The 22180-nt window shown below is 40.3% G+C and overlaps 1 protein-coding gene and 1 long non-coding RNA gene across 2 annotated transcripts; both read right to left on the minus strand.

Moving 5' to 3' along the window:
* Positions 1–527: 527 nt before the first annotated feature.
* Positions 528–18433, minus strand: enpep (glutamyl aminopeptidase). Its single transcript, XM_061063462.1, has 20 exons — positions 17589–18433; positions 14956–15097; positions 12528–12659; positions 12275–12395; positions 11382–11536; positions 8141–8254; positions 7918–8052; positions 7769–7834; positions 7590–7655; positions 6652–6812; positions 6491–6573; positions 6109–6245; positions 5293–5348; positions 5053–5203; positions 4186–4259; positions 3958–4062; positions 3680–3853; positions 3399–3539; positions 3071–3152; positions 528–2693 (listed from the first exon to the last, which is right to left on the minus strand). The coding sequence occupies exons 1-20, from the start codon at positions 18212–18214 to the stop codon at positions 2550–2552; spliced, it is 2865 nt and encodes a 954-aa protein (XP_060919445.1). The 5' UTR covers positions 18215–18433; the 3' UTR covers positions 528–2549.
* LOC132993565 (uncharacterized) lies at positions 9513–10475 on the minus strand. Its single transcript, XR_009676488.1, has 2 exons — positions 9671–10475; positions 9513–9567 (listed from the first exon to the last, which is right to left on the minus strand). It is a non-coding gene; the product is annotated as an uncharacterized LOC132993565 (long non-coding RNA).
* Positions 18434–22180: the final 3747 nt, after the last annotated feature.

Genomic DNA, 22180 nt, shown 5'->3' on the forward strand with positions numbered 1-22180 from the left:
TGGTGTGCTGGTTAACAAACTGACAATGAAAATCTCTCTTTGTGTGGTCTGAATTCTTCAAGTATTATCCATCTCACTGACTGAGTCTTTAAACTCAACACTCTTTAAACCAAACAACATTTTTAAGCCTGGGCAAAGTTTGGAATATTAAAGGGGTCTATACTGCAAATAGGTTCAAGAGGTTTTGGAATGACTTCCGCAGATTGATTCAGCATGACATCATGAGCATAGATTGTATCAAACATGGACGTCGTCTCAGTGATGTCACCCATCACATTCTGAAGAGACTTTATGAAGCAGAACGATGGCGGTGGATTTCCTCTTGGGGGATCCCACGGCGTTCACAGGCCAGAAGAGATATGTAATCCCTCCAGCAAGCTCTGGATCCAACCCGGGGTCTCCTCCCAGTTAGACGTGCCCAGAAGACCTCCCGAGGGAGGCGACCAGGAGGCATCCTGATCAGATGCCCGGACCACCTCAACTGACTCCTTTCGATGCGAAGGAGTAACGGCTGTACTCCAAGCTCCTTCAATTTGTACAGATTTAGTTTACAGATACATTCCAATTAGAAAGACAAAAGTAATTCTAAAAAGAAAGTAACAACATTGTGTCTGCACTTCCCTTTGACATTGGTGAACAAGCCATTCACAGCTTTGCAAAGACATAGTGAAGTATTTTCATTTTCAGGGTTAAATATGAAATTTGTGACTTTACGTCATCGTTTTTGGCCTACAAATCTCCAAATGAGAACAATTGCAACCTCACATGAATACCTTCATATTTAGCTTCTCTGTGTTATCCCTTAAAACCCATTTTCTCACATTAACCCTTTGTGTAGTGACTCCAGTTAGCCTCTGTGTGGCAGTATAACACCGAACGACTTTAACAGCACTTTATTGTAATGTGATCTTTCATCACTTCACACCATTTCAATAAAATGAATTAAAGGTGAAGAAACCAAAGTTATTTCAGTAAAAATGTATTCATTCAAGTTAAAACTCCCTCGCTTCCATTTGAACACCAAAGGCACAAGAAAGAAAGTAAGATCAGGAAGAGCACATCATCAGAATAACACAGGAGGGTCGAACAATCATGGCAGAATAACCCTCACACTGTTTGGACTATCCTGCACGCTGCACGTACATCATAAGAGACAAAGTTTGAGCTGAGATTTACGGTCATTAGAATTCAATCCAAAATAACATTTGCATACATGACTTATTGAAAATATCAAAAGATTTCAATTTTTAACAACAAAAACATTCAAGAACTTGTATTTAAAACGGTTTGTACAAGGAGTGGTGGTGAGGTGACGTTCAGGGACTGTCGGATAAATGTACATTAAATAGATATCAACATGCCCGTCTGATTGTGTCCTTAATAACGGACAGTGGGAAAGAAACAAAACTATGCAGACTTTGTGAAGCAAGTTTCATGTAAGAAATCACTTTATGTGTGTATTGTGCACGCGTGAAGAGCATGTAAGTAGTATTTGCATTGGTTTTCTGTTTACAAATATGAAGATTAGAGCGGTTTATTTTCATATATTTGAGGTCTAAATGATGATGAGGATCTGCAGTAGATCGCTTCAGCTGGCAGTCATGAGACAGGCTTGAGTGGCTGCAGTTTAACTCGAAGAACGTCCACTAAAAGTTCTTGTTTTTGCCATTTACAGACTCAGGTTGTTATTCTGTGTCCCGCTACAACACTTTAAAGAAATGATTTCATATCATTTCATATTAAAATGCAACCATTTTCCTCTGCAGAACACAAGAACTTCTGGCCCACCCCTGCTTCAATCAGTATGTTGGCTTTGGTATTTTTAATGATTCGATCTATCCACGCAGTTTTTGTTTTCCAAGCTATAACACAAAAAAACTGACCAATCGAGGCATCAGTGGGAAAGCGACTCTTGAGTTCTGCACGGTAAAAGTTTAGCTTTTTTCACTGGAGTCTGGTGGCTTTGAAAATGATTGTCTTATCATCAAAAATCTTGATATCAGTAGGAATCCTTATTTTGTCAAACATAGAGTATCTATGGCCAATTGGGTGCCCGGTGCACAGCCTGTACGTTCTCAGGTGTGCACGGTTGCAGGAACATACCATGAAAAATAAATCAAAACTCTGTGGCACATTGAAACTTAACTGTATGAAAAGTTCCTCTGGTGGGCGAACCTGAGGAGGCTACAAGCGAAACGTTGTTCATTCACAATTAAATACAGTAAAGTTATTTTCAGTGTGCCACAGAGTTTTGATTTAATTTCTCAAAGAGAAACTATCTGTGCATGCCTTTGGCAAAGACGAGAACTTCTAGTGGATGTTCTTTGATCAGGCGAATTAAAACACCAAAGCGTGATACCCTGGCTGAGGTCAGAAGCAATGTACTAGAGCTCTTTGTTCCTCTTAGTCATTAAGAACCAAAAACATTTAAACGGTTATCTAGTCTTTGGCCCTTCAAAAGGAGCACAAACTCAGCCACATCCTGAATTTGGAGAGTGGTAAGAAATCTGTGAGTAAGTCCAGGCGGCTGCAGGGGACGTTCTGTCTTTTTAGGCGATGTTGTTCAGCCACCATTCGATCTCTTTCTCATTCGCTCTTCTCCATTCGATGTTGTTCCTCACTGTCTCCAGCGCTTGCTTCCGGGACATCTCACCAGCGCCTGCATCAGGTGTTAGACTGAAGAAGTGCTCCATCTGCAGGAGTAGAAATGTATTACAAGAAACCTAGAGCAATCTTTGTTTGGATCATACTGAGCAGACAGTTGTGAAGCAACATTATCGATAGGCAATCCTGGAGTTGTTTTTTCATCTTTTGGAGCAAAAACACTCAAACTTTCCAGCCATTCATACATTCCTGTGCATGTTTGTATATCTGTGTACACATTTGCAAATCCTTTTACACATTTGTGGATCTATTGACACGGCTTACAAACTGTTTTGGCACCATAAACATCTCCATAAAAACCTGTGGAAACCACCCAAGTTAAACTAAGTGACTAAACCCACACCTTTGCTTTACTCTCAAAAAGGAGAGAATAAAGTAGGACTAGTTTCTAAAGGCCAGTCTTTACCTTCCACAGCTGCAGCTCTGTGTTGTAGCTGGTGGAGATTCGACCCAATAGACGGCCCAGGTTCCTGTCGTTGATGGTGTACCTGTTAAGACAGAACAGAGTTCATCATGATTGGAAAAATACATCAAAACACACTTTTGATTTGATTAGTCTTTAAGTTATTTTACCATCAGTCCAAAAATGTTCAGTCATTCAATGACATTTAGTGAATGATGGTAACTGTGCATCTTGAATTTCAATGTTTTGACATTAAGTGACACATGTTATGGTCTTTGTGATGTCGTGACCTTACGATTAGCTGTCAATTCAGAGACCATGGTGCACTCACCTTTTGACCAGGTAGTCCCAGTTGAGTGTGGTCCAGTCCCAGGCCATGCTCTGGCCCAGTGGGTTTAAAGACACATACCGAACCAGAGTGAACAGATCCTGACTTCTCACCACTGTCTCATCTTTAGATGCCTCCAGCAGCCTGTTGGACATAACACATTTGTCATCCTCTATTCAAATCTGCTCTTAACTCAGACATAAAAAGGTGCACCATGTGAAATCGAGTTACGTTGTCAAGTGGAAACATAAAAGAAGAGTACAGAGTAAAGTCTTTAAACTTACTTGTAAAGGAGTTCCACATTCCCCACAGATGCCAGACCGTACAGCAGCTTGTCCTTCTCCTGAGCCAATGTCGAGTCTTTGTACCTCTGGAACATTGTGTTCCACTTTTCTTCAGTTCCTGAATTCTTCATGCCGTATCGATAAACCAGCAGCCTCAAGTTCACTGCTACATCACTGCAAACCAAAAAAACAATCAAAAACCTGCAGATTTGGTACTTTGGGTTGCTCAAATGTCTTAAGACATTTTGACCCCAGTTCTCCACTTGATATGATATTACCCGATAGCTCCAGAAATCCACTGGTCAAAGATGTGAGAGGCTTCATTCAGAGCGGCCTCATCTCCCATCTGACACGCAATGCTGAGGACAGTCTCCCTCAGTAACCTGCCATGTATTTAACATAGAACGGTAAGTTACAGATGCTTAAGCGTTCGTAGAGAGAGCAAAGTTTCAAATCAGGACTATTGTAAGCGACATATCTTGTGTTGGGCTCTGTTCCTGCTGTACCTTTGTGTCTGTGTCCCATTATCAGTCCATCCGAGCTCTGTTGAGATCGCTTGAACATGTCTTCTGAACAGTTCCTGGAAAGGAAAACATGGTTCTTGAGTTACAACAAAGAGCTATACAAATCGAACTCCCCAATTATTTTCTTTCAAGGGAAAAACAGGCTATGTTTTTTGTTCTTGTTTTTGCTTTTTGCTATGTAATTATCGCTGCATTAAATGAACCTCAGAAGCAGATCTGGGATTGTATAAAGGTTAAAACTATTGATATCATCAATCAAAGTCTAACAGGGTCCCACTTTGGGGTCTCCTTCTCTGACAGGCCAGATAACTGACATTAAAAGAGACATGAAACATAACAGATTTCTTTATACGCTGATGACATACTCTTCTCTCTGAGTGATCCATGGTTTAATCACCATCTCTAAGACATTTAAATGTTTTTCTGGTTAAAAGTAATATCAGTCTTTTGGCCGAGCACATGGGAACTTTACTACGCCAGGTCATTTCTTTGAAGGATGAAGGAATGTCCTGTTTCAAATAACCTTCTTTCTATTGTACCACTACACCCGATTTTAACTTCAGCTTCTGCAGTTGTTCTTGGTTTTTGCAACATAGACTGTGTCACAATTAAAACTATTAAAACCATCAACCAGAAGACTGACACGACAATTTCTATACATGGCTAGGTAATTGGTATTACTGTAAAAGAAAAAACAATATTTTAAAAAAATTATTGTGTGAATCTTAAAAATGGTTAAGCCAACATGAAGCTTTCAAATCTTTCTCAACTGATAAATTTGAAGGTGAACTGTTTTCTTTCTTTAAAGTTTGACAGCTAAATAAAAAGAGGAGTCATCGGTCCCTTCACCTGAAACTTTTGGTAGAGTACAGTTGGTCCTGAGAGCATGTCCCGAACGTAGGCGATGGAGGAGGCCACTCGGTCCCACACTATGTAGTCTTGCTCATTGTTCAGGTACATGGTGAGGTTAAAGGCATTACCGTAATCTATAATGTCTGCCCTAGAAGATGAAATAACACAGTGTTACCAACAGGTGTAAATGACTGAAGGTTTACAATGTGTATTTTTTGTTTTGGGGTGAGATTTTACCTTGCAAGAGCAAAAACATCATCAATGTAGCTGGTCCGATCAGCCGGATCTAACTCCTGTTTGAGAGAGAAACTGTGTCATAAGGGTATTAAAGGAAGAATGTGCGACTTTTTGATCCAGTAGATGCTTCTAAACCAAAACAAACTGCTGTTTGGTGAGTACAGTATGTTCTTCTTTTCTCTAGTCCCTCTATTAAACAGCTTTTATACACAAGGGGAGGAGCCAGCAACCGGCTGAATTTCTGCTATATTTATGTGAAAAATGTTGCACATTCTTCCTCTAAGTTTAAGGATGTGTCTTTTGGCAGTGGAAAAGTAACAAGGGTTTGACAGAGATTTAGATAATTTAGTTGTAAAACCTTGAGAAACAAAAAATATTTGATAAGGGTAAAATTGTTTCTTACAGTAATAAAGCAAGAAACAATACAATAGCACACGTCTACCAAAAGGGTTAGACTTTCTGCACGACATCGAGTGAGCCGATGTATGAACACAGCAGGAAATATTCAGGAAAATGTACTAATGCGCTAATGAGTGGATGGGGGTGGAGGGGAAATGGCGTTTATGTCCAGTCACAGGTGCATGGCCAGTGCGATCTCCGTGCATGTAATTTAACTGCTTCATTATATTTTCTGTTCACCAGTTGGTTCTTAAAAGATAAAAAAAATGGTCTTTATAGCGTCCACCCATTCAGTGTCATTCTTTTCACAGCAGAGGAAAAGGGTTAGCAACATCAACAGCATCAAACGAGACCAACAGACCAAGATTTCAAATGAACCTGAAAATGTGTTGGGTAGTATGTTTGTACATCTTTTACCGTGTGGTTGCTTTGTAGCAGCTGACCAATGGTATTCCACATGTTGTTGTCATGGTTGACTCTGTAGAATCCGATGTGATCATTGTTCACCTTCAGCAGCCCGTCCACGTTGGGCAAATAGTTCATGACAGGTTGCTCTAAAAGTTGACACAATCCATGATAATAGTTTATTCTAAGGTGAGTGTAAATGCACATTTATTCTGCAGCATGGATTTAAGTAATAAAACCTATTTGACTTTTATGTCAAACTTTTTGATTTAGCTGAACAGTTTTATTTTATAATGTGTCAGTATTACAATAAGAGAGAGGTGACATTTGATGTTTCTGTCCTGATAATGTCTCTTTCATTGTTTCAATACAAATCTAAATCTGAGTGCAGTACCTGTTTTGCTCATGTCAAACATCTCCAACATATTTTTATCGGTAGTCACTGAGTGCCATTTCACTGGAATTGACCACTTGTACCTGTAACAAAATCACACTTGTAGTGAAATACAACCATAAAATATTGTGTTAAAAGGGTAGGTTGGTATCTGCACTGACCCAAAAGGTGAAGGAGGCTGGGTGGCATCAGCTTTAGGATCCAGGAGGAAACGCTTTTGGGTCAACATGGCATTCGTTTCTGAGACTATCAGGTCCAGAACTGGATAACCCATCTGTTTGGTCCATGTATCCATGACCTGTGCAACTGGCAACTTGCTCACCTGTGCACAGAGAGGAAGAATCGTATACTCAAAAATATTAAAAAACAAAGCTTAAGGTGAGATATAAACACACTTGGGTTACAACACTTTTTGTTCTTCTTTCTTATGAGTACTGCATTGTCTTTCTATTTAGAGAGTAGGCATGAATCATTGGTTTTAGATTGTGTACCATTTCTTCTTAAATAGTCCCTGCTTGCACTTCATATCTGAGCGTAAGCAGAGAATATTTGAGTGAAAACAATCCAATAGTAACCTTTTATATCTGTTTCTGTGAAGGTTGAACCAATGGGACACATCTTGTTAACTGGGTGAATTCATAGAAAACAGTCATTTTACTTTGCAAAACATTTGAGTTGCTGATATTTCACTGCCGATTTGGTGGAGCTGTTTGAGTTGTTGAGTTACTCTAGTGATTTTAAAAGAAAGTATGCATGCAAAAATATGATTTCACATAAGTGGAAACTAACTAATTAAGAGAGTAATGGAAAATAGACTCCAACACAATGGCTGTATGTCTTCAGTGGAGTCAGGTAGCTTAAAGTGTGTTTTTGGTTCCTATTAAAATAATCTAATTTGACCACCTCAGACAAAGCATTGCGTCCCCTAAGAGATATTTGCCGCCCTATAGGGGGACCCTAGCGCAAGGCTCAAACCTTGCCTATGTCGCCCAAATTTTCATAATCATTAACTCTTACTCTTACAGTACACTTAGCTAGCACTCTTGCCTTTAGGCTTTGCACCAAACTTGAGTATTAAGCTGAAAAAGTTTAAACATACATCTGCAAGAGATGCCCAGAAGTTTTCTGTTTTGGCGTTCTTGAAGTGGTAGTCTTTCAAATATTTCTGTTGAAAGACGAGAAAAACAAAAATATATCATTCATTTGAAACATTAATGAATCTTAATCAGAAGATGGACATCCATTGTTACATATAGTCATGAATCGTCTCTGACTTACTCGACAGCCGTCTCTGAACATTTCTTTTCCGATCCAGTCCTCCAGCATCCTGAGTATGGACGCTCCCTGGATAAAGATGGATCATGTTCATTACAAAGAGTATTTGCGGCAGATCATTAAAACCTTTACTGTGTGAGAACTTTGAGTACCTTGCTGTATGAGATCCCATCAAACACTGAGGTGATCTGTGCGGGGGTTGAAACATTTACGATGATCGGGTGAGAGGAGAGGAGGGCGTCGTCGACCATGACGGGAAGTACGTCACTGATGATCATGATGTCTCGCTGCAATACCACAAGAGAACACACCTTTTTACTCTCAGTATGATCAATACTTTGATGTGTATTGTGCCTATTCATGAGGAGATCTCACCATTCCCCAGGTGGGCTCAGTACTCTCTACACCGATGTACTCAAAGAAACTGGCAAAGCCCTCGTTGAGCCAGAGGTCATCCCACCAATCCATGGTCACGATGTTTCCAAACCACTGGAGAAACATGTCATATATGAGTTTGAGGGGAGGAAATGTCTTTACATGCAGCATTTGTATGAATAAGTTAACCTGCCAGAGGTTCTTAAGGTAAAAAGCCAATAAAAATATGGTTGAAAACTGCTCTTGGACATTCAGACCCGATACCAACCTGTTCAAAACCAAATATGAAGGTTGGCATCCACAGGGTTACTACCATAAACACTATAAAACACGGACATAATCTCAGTGATGTCAACCATTGCTTTCTGAGGAAGTGTTTGAAGCCCAGTGATGGAAGTCGCCAGACGAGACCAAGACCTTCAAATTGTTGTCTTGAGAACAGTCTTGGTCTCAAGACCGATTTTGAGTACTACAACACTAGAACGGTCCTACGCCAGTTTAATAAAATGAAAACATTTCACACACCTACTCTTCAACACACTTTTCTTTTGTAAACTGTTTCCAGCTATCTTGTCTACAACTGAATTCTACAATTCACTTAGCAGGCGCTTTTATCCAGATTGATGCACATCGTCTTTGAGGTATAATCTGAGTAATGAAAACCAAACATGGATTCAAAACTAATTGACACCACTGCCCTGACTCAATACCAGCGAGCAGTCAACAACCTGGTCAGGACTTTTGGTGAAGACTCACTGGAGCTAAATATCACAAAGACTAAGGAGTTGTGCTGTGGGGGCAGAGGAAAAACACCATCACCTTTCTTCCAACCGCTCACAATCCAGGGTCAGTTTGTAGAGCAGGTTCTTTCTTTTAAATATCTGGGAACAGAGTTTGACACCTGTCTCTGTTTTTCACATCATGCTGACTGTCTACAAGAAATCACAACAGAGACTCCACCTGATGAGGAAACTAAGGACTTTTCATGTCAGCAAACATATTTTAACTCTGGTTTACTAATCACTTATTGAATCCATCCTCACTTTTAACATCTCATCCTGGCACAACTCCCTCACCACCAAACACAAAACCAAACTCTCCCGCACCGTTAATCAGGCCAGCAAAATTATCGGTTCACCACAAACTACCCTCTCCGAACTGCATAATCGCTCTGTGATCAGGAGAGCCACCCTGATCACAGAGGACCCCTCTCACCCCCTCCACCACTCCTTCCAGTTACTGCCATCAGGCAGACGCTACAAAGTCCCTCTGGCCCGGAACTACACCTACAAAAAATCCTTCATTCCCTCTGCAATAACCATTCTGAACAAAATCAAATAGACCCCCCTTTTTAGAAACTGTTGTTTTTAAGTCCTCTTTATACTGCACTTTATGTTTTTAATGTAAGTTGTGTTTATTGTTCGAGCCTTGTCAAAGGAGAATTTATGTCTCTGTTGGGACAGACAATAAAGTATGTCTATCTATCTATCTATCTATCTATCTAAACATGTTCTGAGCTCTGGATTTGACTTTATTCCTTCAGGTCAACGACCCCAGGGCTGTAATTAATTAACAATTCCATACTCCTTGATGAAGATATTTACCATCAGTAGCATTTAATCATTTTTATTAGGAAGTGTGGCATTGAGTTTTGACTATTAATCATCTTACTTGCCAACCTGGTTTAACGATTGAAAGTACGTTACTTTTATTATCTATTTAGAAGTTCTGTCTCATGCTCAGCAGGTCAATTGAGTCACGTTTATTCCTAAGTGCAGTGATGGATGTGCAGTAAGCCAGTCCCAGTGTTTGGTGTGAAGCAGCAGCTTGGAGCCAAGAGAAGATTTAACCAGAAGGACAATAAAGTTTATCTTATCTTATCTAAAAATCAATAACAACGCTGCACTTCCTGCTGCAAAGCAACCTTATCATATCCTTAACCATATCAGACCCTCAATGGTAGACTGCAAGACGTCTACACATCAGAAACACCCTGAACACAGCACAATACCAAAATCCAGAAAGAGGGCCATTTTCTACTGATAGTCAGACATAAGTAAAGGATTGAGAGGCATTATTTCTGTATGTTTATTTTTAAGGAAGTCCTTATGATTCTGTCCCTGGTCCAAGTGAATGTAGAAAATCCAAACTATAATAATGATAATGACAGTTTAAGAGCCAACTTTTTAAAATACTGAAAAGGCTGAATTAATATTAAAGTTAGTACGGATGTTGTGGATAGATAAAATGAAAGCTAATTACCAAAAAAAACGGGACACAATAATCTTTGACTCCACAGGACAATTGAGGGTCTGCATGTTTCCACTTTAGTAACTCGCCCTTTTTTACACATGTATACAGGATGTCTACAATAACCGTTTAAAGTTTATCGTTCTGCATGTGCTTCATAAAAGCTTTTCAGTCCAGAAGACTATTTGTACATCGTTAACGGTTCACTTTATTGACTGGCTCAAAGCTTCTTATCTCCCATCACCGTGAAACAGCTGATATAAGGAAAGAAATGTTCCTGGATTATGTCGTAAAAAGCTCAACAGTAACCACATAAAAGGATTTTAAACATTTACATCTCTGAACTCTGAGCTCTTCTTGTCAATCTTTCCATCGATGTCTAACATAAAGATAAAGGTACTCTTGAACAAAGCACGAGTGAGATGACTGGATAAACCTGCAAGAAACTACAGTCATGGAGGTTAGTTTATAGACAAACTATTCAACACCAATCTCTGAGCCCATCAGTCAATGTTTGTTGCCTTGGTGAAACAGATGTTGCCACCAGTTAAACATAAACGCTTTCCAGCCAAGCCTTTCTTTTCTGTTTACAGTCCAGTTGACAACTTGAGAAGTGACCACGTGTTCAGATTCAATTTAACCCTCCAGATATGTTTGCAAAGTCTGCCGAGGGACTGCAGATTATAACTAGCGCTATGCGAACTCTGGTAGCGTGCATCAAATGGCTACATTACAAATTTGCAGGACATTTTGAGTGTCACAGATGGCAGCATTACTGCATTATCAGAGATGAAGTAATTCCAAAGAGCTATACGTTTATTAAAAGATGAGATGACAGTTGAATTTATGTTTTGATCTTCTTAATTTTAGAAGGTGTAAAAGTCTAGCAAGTTATTTCCCAAAGCTGCATCCAAGTTCCATATATAGGCATGTCAAAGATTACGGCATGAGTTTTATTATCTTGCAGGATAAGTTATAACTAAGCGGATACCTGGTGAACCAGCTCGTGGGCGATGACGCTGGCCACTCGTTGCTTGTTGATGGAGGAAGACTGGTTCTCATCATACAGTAGGTTGGTCTCCCTGTATGTGATCAGGCCCCAGTTCTCCATGGCACCAGTACCAAAGTCGGGGATGGCAATCTTATCTGGATAAGAACCACACAGAGAGTCCGGTGAGGTCAGTAACATAATGTTGTCACATTGATGTCACCCATGCCATGGGCCTCTAAAGCAAACTTTTGAAGCCCATCGATCACGTTGGCCGTTTTGGAAATGTATACTCAAACTAACTTTTGTATCGAGCAGAGAGATGGAGCTGAGGTGGGCCTTAAGCCTCCTGATAAACAGCTACAACTTGCCCGCCTGTCAGTCAGATCAGACACGCCCCTTATTATGACTCTTAGCCTTAATATCATCAAAAAGGACGAGTTGTAAAAAAACATCAAACCTGTTCAGTGTGTGCCAATAAAGACATGCACTATTAGACCACAATCATTTTTTTATTTCTGCTGTAAAAATGGGCATTTTGAATGGGTGTGTATGTGACTTCCTGGGCTTTGCCAGCCAGTCTCAAGTGGACACTTGATGAACTGCAGTTTTTTGACCTTCTGCATTTGCTTAATTTGTCAACACTGGAGGTTGCCGATTGGTCCAACCAGATGTTGGATATTTATTCAGCGGAGGCCGTGCTTGCTGAGCTGACACATGATGGTCATATATCGAGGCTATCGGGGCGGCTGAACAAGCTGTTGGATTTGATGAGTTGGGTGAGGTGTGCTGTGATTGTCATAATAAAAGGTTAATTACATTTAAGTTTTAGCTTATGTGCCGAAGTGGGGTCTTGAGGTGTCCCCTTGATAAAGAAAGAGTTTGTCTTCACGTACCCAGTTTTTTGATGGAGTATGACATGTTGAAATAACCCTCAAAGTAGTCAAAGATGTCCTTGGTTTTGTTGGCCGCATATTCTGCAGTTTTCAGCTGAGTTGGCTGAGCATAGATTCTCAACTGTATCGGCACAGGGAGATAAAACACAAAAGGGCACATGTATAAGTATAAATCTAAAATGAGATCTTGTGTTAACACTTACTACTCAATGTACATGATGGTATTAAAAGAAAAACGTAATGGTACACTCACAGGAATTCCTGAGGCGGAAATTCTCTCCAGGAAGTCAAACTGGTGCACAGCAAAACATACCAAATAAGTGCTCATGGGAACGGACATCTGAAAGGAGGTCTTGAGTTTGCCAGGCAGTTCCTCAGGGGGTCCCTGGAGATGCAGAAGACGGGTTAATGTGGATGTCACTCAGACTATGGAGCTGGGTGGATCCCACAGCCTATAAACAGTGGCACAAGATTGATTCCTTTGCTTTTAGTATTCAAAGTGTTCCCTCCAAGCCTGGCTTCCTCTTTTGTTTTATTTCCCTGCCACCATGGGAAAAAATCAGTGTCTTTCCACCTTCAGCAAACATTCACCAGTCTAACTGGGTTGTGAGTAGCTGTAATGGCAAAGTATGAGCAAGGACTTAATAATTGTGTGTGCTAGTATAGAACAGCTTTCCCAGACAAAATATTTGTTTACACAATTGGGAGCCTTTAGTTTGAGCCAATAGTTGTCTTTAATAGTGTCCATTAATAAAAAAATCCCCAGTTTTGTTCCAAACAAATATATTTCAATAAAGCATTACCTGAGTATGTTTACATCAAATAACTGTGGTTTTTCTTCCTGTGAAATGTTTCAAATGTCTGTGGACTCATCCTGCACTCAGGGGTGTTTGTTAATTTTCAACCACTTAAAAAGCCTTTCAAGTTTACAGCGATCCAATCGATACCATCCCAAATGTCCCGACATCTATCTGGTGATTGGTTCTATCCAATTTCAGTAGCAAATGCTCAGAAGGGTGCTGTCTAATGGAATCAGGGAATTTACGCCATGCCCCTTCCACTTAACAGGGTACGCATTTAACTTACCAGCAAAACGTCAAAGATCCCTCTTTATGATGGAGTTTGATGCTTTTTTATTCTGAGACTACCCAACCAATGAGACTCTTTTCATTGACTTACTACCCTACTACTAGCCCTACTGCTTTTAAATTAGTATAGCATCCACAATTAAAACAGGACAAAGAGTAAAACCAGGCCATGCTTCTCTTCCTCCCCATCATTTCTTATTGCTAAACATTAGAGCTATCAAACCAATCATGACACCACTTATTTTCTTGGAAATAACTTAAACCCTTTAGTAATGTAATTTTCAGTCATAATTGGCTATAATCCTATTGTTTTGCTTTCTATAACAGCTGTTTTGCAGTTAACAACCCCCTTGCTACACAAAATCACAGTCCGTCAGGTGCCCTCACAACACTTTGAGGTTTGGCTGTTGGCAGGTCTGAAATTAAAGCGTCTGGGTGTCCTGTCTGAGTGCATCTGTCCACGTCTAGTAATGGTCCTCAGCTCTCTGAGTTCTGTCCTTTGTGCTGTATATTTCAATAGGACTGCAAGTAGAACATATTGTCCTGTCTGTAGGTCCAACTACAAACTGATTTCCTGTTTAACCCAGAACTGTGTTCAGTCCCAAAAATGTATCTTAGCACAAAAGATTGTCTCTCCATCAATGACTGAGTAGATGTGGGGGTCAGAAGGTTGTTTTTCTTCCCAAAGGTGAAAGTCTGGAGGGATTAGTAGGCCCTTAACTACAACAACTGATCTTTGCAACTTACTGCCAGGGCCGGTCTGGATCCCTTCCAGACTGTGTGTTCCTACTTGTTCTGGTGCACTGAGCCACTTAAACAGAACAGAGCAATAATTAATTTAATTAATTACTGTAAGCCTGTTCTGTTCCTGCCGTGACAAGTCAGAATAAGGGTTATATGGTATAATAGGTACCTCTTGGCCTGTCCATTAGTACATAATCATCCGCTGTTTGTGTTGGTAAACAAGTTTCCAGCGACATCAGTTGTCAGGGAGAAGAGTTTTCTTTCTTTTAAGTGTCTTTTGACTTTTGACAAGGTTAAGATTAAAAAAAACACCCCTGCTTAAACTCTCTCTGGTGACTTTTGTGCTAAGATTTATTTATATGGCCTTGTTCAGACGGCCCGAGGGTTAGGCTCGGGTTAAGACGTAGTGTCAGTGTTAGGGTTAGACTCTTTGTCCCTTGGGTTAGGGGTTAGTGGTAGGGTTTCTCTTCGCTAGATGCCATGACGCTAACGTTCGGGTTTCGTGTCTTCTTTCATCAATTCCTATTTGACAAAAATGAGGACATGAGTGAGAAAGGTACATCAGATCAGAACAGAGCAGAACCCATGCTGCTGTTAGCATAGCACAATGGAGGACATCAAAGATAACATGGTGTGATGGAAGATTTCTGCACCGCTACTTTTGATGATGTCTGGATACACTACAACTGATGGCTTGAAACCTTTGCACACAGTCCGCCCTGATGATCTCACTTGAGAAATCAAATCTAATTTGCCCACAGTTTGGATGAAGACATTTTTGGCCCTGCAGGATTTTAAAGTGAAAATCTATACTTTCAAAGTGTTTTGTGTTTATGAATTGAGTCCTACCTCTGGTGGCATGTTGGATAGAGCTCCATACCCCTTTGGATGAGTGATGGAGACTTTGTAGGTGGCCTTCTTGTTGGGTTCATCGAAGCAGGGGAAGGACTTACGAGCATCTGTTGGCTCGTGATCGGTCGCTGCGATCTTTCTGGTGATCAAATAAAGAACAGAGTAATGCAGAGAGACCTGAGGCTTTACATCTTTTTTTTACCTACAGTTACCCCCTGATATTCTGCACCAGTTACTTCCCCTGAAAAAGCCTGTTGTCCAGAGCTTTTATGATTTAGTACCAAACACTGCAGACCCAAAGAACTCAATCAGGACAGTGTTTGCTATAAATGTAAAGACCCTTACCCAAACCTAAACTACAAAGTGATACTACAAAGGTAAAATCTTTTGATTCATTGTAATTCCCCAAAGACTTAAAATGTGGTTTGAATTAATCTCACTTTTGAAACCCACTTGTGCAGCGTAATCCACAAATCAGCCAGCCAATGAAAATATGGACAAACAGAACTGAAGAGGGGTAAGTATCTGTACTGTGGCTGTTTGAAAAGTTTCTAAGGATGTGTTGGTCATTCTTTTTCTGCAGTCCAAACATGCACCATCCATCATAACTGACACGAATCCAAGCTGAGCACAGCTGCTCTCTATAAAATAGCATACTTCCAACTTTGGCAAACATTTAAGGCGGATTCAGTCGAGCCAGCTCTCATTACTCAGTAGTACCCATTGAAAGAAAACTCCTTCGAGCGTGCACTTAAGAGATTCTCCAGATGGTTGTGTGAAAAATGAGAAAGGAAAATAGAGGGGAGGACATTTCCTTAGCTGTCAGTGTGGTATTGATGATTGTAAGATTAACCTACCCAAACAATGGAAACAGTCTTATTTGGACTATAACTGCTTGAGCCCAAATAACTGGATGTTTGGATATTGTTTGCTTTTTTAAATTTAGTAACACTTATACTGTTCGGGAGTCACATGTGTGCAGCAGTCGAGTCCAAAACAGATAATACAATAAAGTCTATCCTATCAACTTGGAATGAAAGGTAAGGCAACATAATAACGTATGATATCATATCATATACCATCGCATGGCATCATAACGAAAAGTAACGCAACTTCATGCAACATGAGATAAAGTAATGTCATATCATATCGCATGGTATCATATCGAAACATATCATAACTTAACATATTGTGTCATATCTTATTACAAGGCATCGCATCGCATTGCAACATTTAACATATCCTATTGTATTGCATCGCAATGTATCATAACGTAACCTATCATATTTTCGCTGAGTGTGTATATATTTAAGGCAGGATGTCACTATAAATGGAGTTATTCAGGGTTTTGTATTTTCTGAAAGTAGTTTTTTTTGTCCTCCTGTACTTTCAGATTCAGCATCATTGGTCTGTATCAGTCGATCTAAAGACTTAAGACCCAAAGTGTTTTAACTCTGAATATACCCTTACCCACCCTGTGGAAACCTGTCAAAAAGCATAATAATAATGTTTATACATCAATGTTTATCTGTAAGAGTTCATTGCATTACTACACAAAACTATTTGGGTCACAATCAGGGACTTTCTAATCCTATCAAAACAACTCAATTTTGTGGACATTTGAGCTGAGATGAAGGTAAGAAGCAGAAACAACGAGATGTATTTTTTGCATTAAGAGGGATTTTATTTGTCCATTGACCCGCCTGGAGCTTTTTCGTTTTCTTTCTCAGACTTTCTAAGAAGATGGAGTTAGCTTTGATTGATTTTGCAGCTCAGTATCACCTTCGATTTAAACCATTACACATCTGTGACAACCAAGATATAGATTAGATTGATTTGTTAATGTTTATATCAAAGGTTAAGAATGAACCTTGTCTTTAGAGAATAACAATGAAAGTTAACCAGCCAACTCAAACAGCCGTTAGAATGATTTATGGATACATTTGCTGGGAGTTAATGATTTATAATATAAACAAGCTTAAATAGTAACAAGTGTGATTTATTTGGTCTGTCAGGAAAATGCTGTGTTGTCATTTTCCATCTGCAGACGGACAAATATAACCATAACTGTTACATCAGACATCAGAGAGAAACCTGGTCTGGTTTATGCACCGGTCCAGAGTAACAAAGAGTCCTCTTATCTGAAACGTCAGCCTGATTGTTGCCTTCTGATAAAGAAATGAATCTGAAGTCTGCTTAAGACAACTCTATATGAAATTCAGTTTTGCAACTTTTTCTATGACATTTTTGGTCAAATGTTTCCTGAATTTTAAAATAATTAAATTTAAAGAAGATGAGATTTGGAATATGTTTTTTCATAGGACATTCAAAACTATTCAAAGACAACCAAAGATTGAATCTGCGTAGAATTGAATTAATATGTAAGCAACTTTAGGACCACAGCGACTTCAGAGTAGAAGCACACAATCAGACTGAATTTGGGGAAAATGTGGCTGAATAAAGATCTAGCATGGTGGGGCAGTGAGGGGATCTCTTATTGGTCATTTTATCACATGTCTTATTGCTAAAGGTTCAAATGAAAAGGAAATAAAGAGTTAAAGTCGAAATCCTGAGAGAACAACCAAAATGTATCAGTATCAGAGTAAAAAAGGCTTCTGTAGAGAACTTACTTTTCGACCCCCTCCTCATTGTAGATGACCCTGTAGAATCCAACGACGGAGCCGTTAAGCCAGCCTTGGAAGTCCAGGCTGAGCACGTACACTTCTCCTGGTCCAGTGATTTTCAGATCCTCGGTGGCCTCCACCACCACATACTCATGCTTTTTGTATTCAAAGCATTGTTTCACCCCCACCTCCTTCTGGCCCCCCTGGCGAGATTGCACCCTCAGCCGTGGTGGGGCGCTGACAAACGTCTGCCTGATGTGGAGCCACAGGTGGCGGGTCACCTTGGTGACCTCCACTTGAACCTCAACAGTGCCGGTGTAGGTGTCGTCGTCAAAGTTGGGCTCCACATGGAGGTCATAGTGGACCGGCTTCACGTATTCAGGCAGGCGAAAGTTACTCCAGTCCCCACTGGAGACAGTGGAAGGCGTGCAGGGGCCTCTGTCGGGCGCAGGGGGCTGTGTAGGCTCTGGTGGTGTTGGGTTTGGAGGGGGGGATGTGTCTGACCCGGACAGACCCACCCCGAGGCCCACAGCCAAAGAGCACACCACCAGCATCACACAGATGATGCCAACATGCTTAGTGCGAATGCAGTAACGCTTCTCTTGGTTCTCCAGGTCCATGCTCTCCACCATGGTGACTCCAAACTGTGAAAAACCTTTCCAGACTAAAACACAACTTCTACCCTCAGCTGACCAGAAGTCAGAGCAGCAGGATTTGGCTCCAGCAGTTTTGAGATTAGCAGTGTGAGCTGATCAAAAGCTTGCCTCTGAGCTGTTTAGGGGTGGAGAGAATAAAGAGGAGGAGAGGTGAGGAGAGGGAAACTGTCAGCCAGCAGAGAGACTTTGACAGATCAAGTGAGAGATTGATTCTGTCCTTGGTGCTGCTAACACGCCTCCTCTTGTTAAACATCTACAATCTGCCTGTAAATCAACAGCTAAAGTTCAACATCATGTGCTACAGAAGAATTAAATGTTGTTCTCTATCTACATGCATGTACAACTACTAGCTTTAAAAAATCAGTGAACCCTGTGGCAGTGATTTCAATTCAAAGAGGGTTGGATGCAGTTGGATCCTGTCCTGTTTACAGTGGACACACACGGAGGGAAAAGTCTATTGTTTGGAAATGACTGCTGCTGCATTTGCTCTTTGGTCAACATAAAAGTGATGCAACCGAGTGACATGGGGGAAAAAAGCTTGTATTATGTTGTGGAACAATCAGTAAGATCAGCAGATTTGTATGTACCAGCAACAGTTGAAAATGGAGATAAACATGCTGCTGATGATATTTCATTCACACATTGGGAAGCTGATCATTTAGTAAAGAAATTTGGGATCCCTATTAAATAATCCCAAATGACTTTGTTGGGTCCAGAACTTTCGTCTCGGCCATAAGAACCTGGCTAAATTCCTATTTTCCCCCCAATTTCTCAGATTGTACTTTACGCTAGCCAAAAACTTAAAGCAACAGTATGTAGGAATTTCAGGTTGGTGCCGACCGACGGTTTCGGAGTGCAACTACACTTGTCCTAAAACACATGGTTGTTATGGCTACCAGTCACCGACAACGTGCATTTGTTGACAAGCAGATGGCTCTTTATGCCTCCTCTCTAGAGATAGGACAGTGGCCAGAGTCAGAAATCGGGGATGACATGCAGGAAAGGAGCCACAGAACCCGGGCCGCCTGCCTGGATGACCAGAGCCTCCGTACATGGGGCGCGCACACTAACCTCTAGGCTACCAGCGGCCACCTACATTTTTAAACCCCAACTCTGTACATTAAAATCTACACATTTGAAAATATGTTTTTTTTCGCCCAACTCTTGCCACCAGGGAGCGATACGAGGGCTTGATAAATGAATGAGTTTGGTCTTTACAGAAGCTAATAGGCTAAAGAGGTTTCAGCTGACCAGCTTTTTGCAACCTGCCTGACCCTGAGTCACTTCCTCATCTTTATTGTCTTTGCTAGTTTCACAGAGATAAGAAGTTCATAAATATTATCGCTCCAGTTCCTTGACCTGTACTGAATAACTGCACGAGATACAAACTAGTCTTATATATTCGGTTTCAGAGGGTAAGAAAAAAAGAAAAAAAAAGGAAGAACACAAGGCAAAGGTGTTTTATAGATTCAGCATAGAAGATTTATATGTCGCCGTTATCTTGTGTTACTTGTGAGGCGATGTGATTTATCCAGAGAAAAGGTGGGAAATGTATGCTCTTCATCCATGTGTGTGCACACAAACTTCAGTCCATCAATCTAATACCACAACTTGCAGGATTGGTGTCTCGGACAACCCTAAGGTCCAAAGAAAATCAATCAACTTCCAGAAAATTAAATTTATTTGAATCTGGAGTCCTTGTAGAAACTTGTAAAAGAATAAAAGAGTAAATCAATGTATTTAAACATTGCTAATAAGAATTTTGTTTTATATCATATATGATATTTGTAAGTTTATAAGTATAGATATGTGTTATAAATAAATACTCAAGTAAAGCCACAGGGTTACTCAGGTGATCTTTGATTAGTACAGTAATTATGTTTTTGTTGTGACTTCCCTTAGTACTTATAAAGTACAGTGACAGTTACACATTAAATAAATGTTGTATCTAATGATGCCACCTACTGGCTGTGTAGATATGTAAACAAAGTAGATGATCATTCCAGGCTTTTCTGTTGCCCATGCTGTCAAACACAATGCGAGAGTGAGAGAGAGAGAGAGAGAGAGAGAGAGAGAGAGAGAGAGAGAGAGAGAAAGAACATGAGGCACACTGGACTGGTCTCACTTCCTGGCTGAATTAAAGGGGGAAGCAGAAAGTTATGCAGGAATCTCAAATTTAAATTTCAAGAGGACTTGAAAACTCCTGGGCCCATAATGAAAAGCACTTTGAGAAGACTCTCAGAGAGCTTCTTACTTACCTTAAAAAGGTCTAGCTGTCAGTGGAGTGATTTAAAAACATTCTCAGAGGAACTGTAAGTGAGGACAGGACAAATGTTTTATCTTGCGAGGTATGACACATTATTTTAAAAGTTGTGATTGGTTGATCCAAAAAAGAGAAAAAATAATCATGTCATGAGAGCTCTCTCCCCCCGCCCCCTCTTATCTACAGTCGATGCTCACGCAGGTTGCCATGACACTGTAGCTTCAGTGTTTATCCAGCTCTGCATCGGTCTGTAAACCTTTCTGTGTTCTAACCTCTCTCCATTTTTCAAAAGCATCTCCAATATTGATCCTAGTTTGAGCACGTTTCTGCTCGTGGAGCTTATTAGAAACATGCAGAGGCTTTTTAGGTCGGGTACAATCACTTCTATCTGAACCACTTCTCTTGCCCGCTTCCATCACTGCAACACCTGTTGGTTTGACCTGATAACTGCTCTCATATCTGGTAAACCGAGGGGCGTCCAAAACGACCATGTGGGGGTGCCTTAAAACCTCCTACCTTCTCTGGTCCAAACAAATACAGAGCATTCAGGAGCAGAATCTAAAGTTAGAACATAGCATGTTTCCTTAAAGTCTGATCATATAGTGAGGCCACTTTATCATTTCATTCAGTAGATATCTTACAGATTGTTCCTTTAAATAAATAAAATGTAAGCCATACTTGAGACATTCTTCAGCCTCTTGAAAGTCCTCCTCACCGCTAACAGTTTTTCCCCTTAGGATCTCTCTTACGTTGCTCTGTGAATAACTTTTATAGGACTATTTACAAGGATCTAGTCTTAACTATAAGGTGAAATTATTATGAAATATCACTATTCTCTGAATTGTGTCACTAGGAGCGACTCTTTGTACTTAGGAAGCTTTGTGAATACGGCCCCAAAGTTTTACATTTCATTTCCAAGTCTAAGCTATAAATCTTTTTCTTACCTCTCTGTTGTCCAAAAATAAAAACTCCCCTCTGAGAATGTATTCGTGGAGAAGAGCAGGTTTCTCTGTGCAAAGTTGTCTGACACTACTTACATGGAAATCAAACGGTAATCATAGTTCCATAGTCAGGTGGTAGTGATTATGAAAACGTTGATGTCATGGTGAAATATGGGACTTCTTGCATCTGACCACTGTGGGAGGATAAATGTTGACCTCAGGCTTGGTTCATGAGTGTGAGAGGAGATGATGTAAATAAAAACTGCTGGTCAGAGATAAAGTTTCAAGTTTGAAATGACACATTCACCTTCTGCAATCAGCGATCAAATTCTCTGTTTCAAGTATTTATTTACTCAACATCATAGGATAACTTCAGGATTTTTAAACTTAAGCCCTATTTGTGAATGTCTCTGGGTCCAAAGGTTTTGTATTTCCTCCAGTTGATTGCTTAAGCCAGCTGTCGTAAAGCAGCTGTAAATGCTGCAAAGTCATCCATTAGAGGAAATGGCCCCGCACAAAGTCCAACCACTAAAATTTGTTGTTTTTGTCACTGACAGGCTCAGATTGTTATCCTAAATGTCTGACAACATTACAGAGAGCGACCTTTTAGTCAAAGAAGAAGAGGACTTCATATTTCCAAGAAACCTTTTCAAGATCGCTGGAAATTAGAAAAATCCCTGGGAACTTTCGTAAGTTCAAAGATACCTTTGTAAGATGAAGAGAAACCTTTTGTGAGAT

Source organism: Labrus mixtus, chromosome 18, assembly GCF_963584025.1.
Source record: "Labrus mixtus chromosome 18, fLabMix1.1, whole genome shotgun sequence".
NCBI classification, from domain to species: Eukaryota; Metazoa; Chordata; class Actinopteri; order Labriformes; family Labridae; genus Labrus; species Labrus mixtus.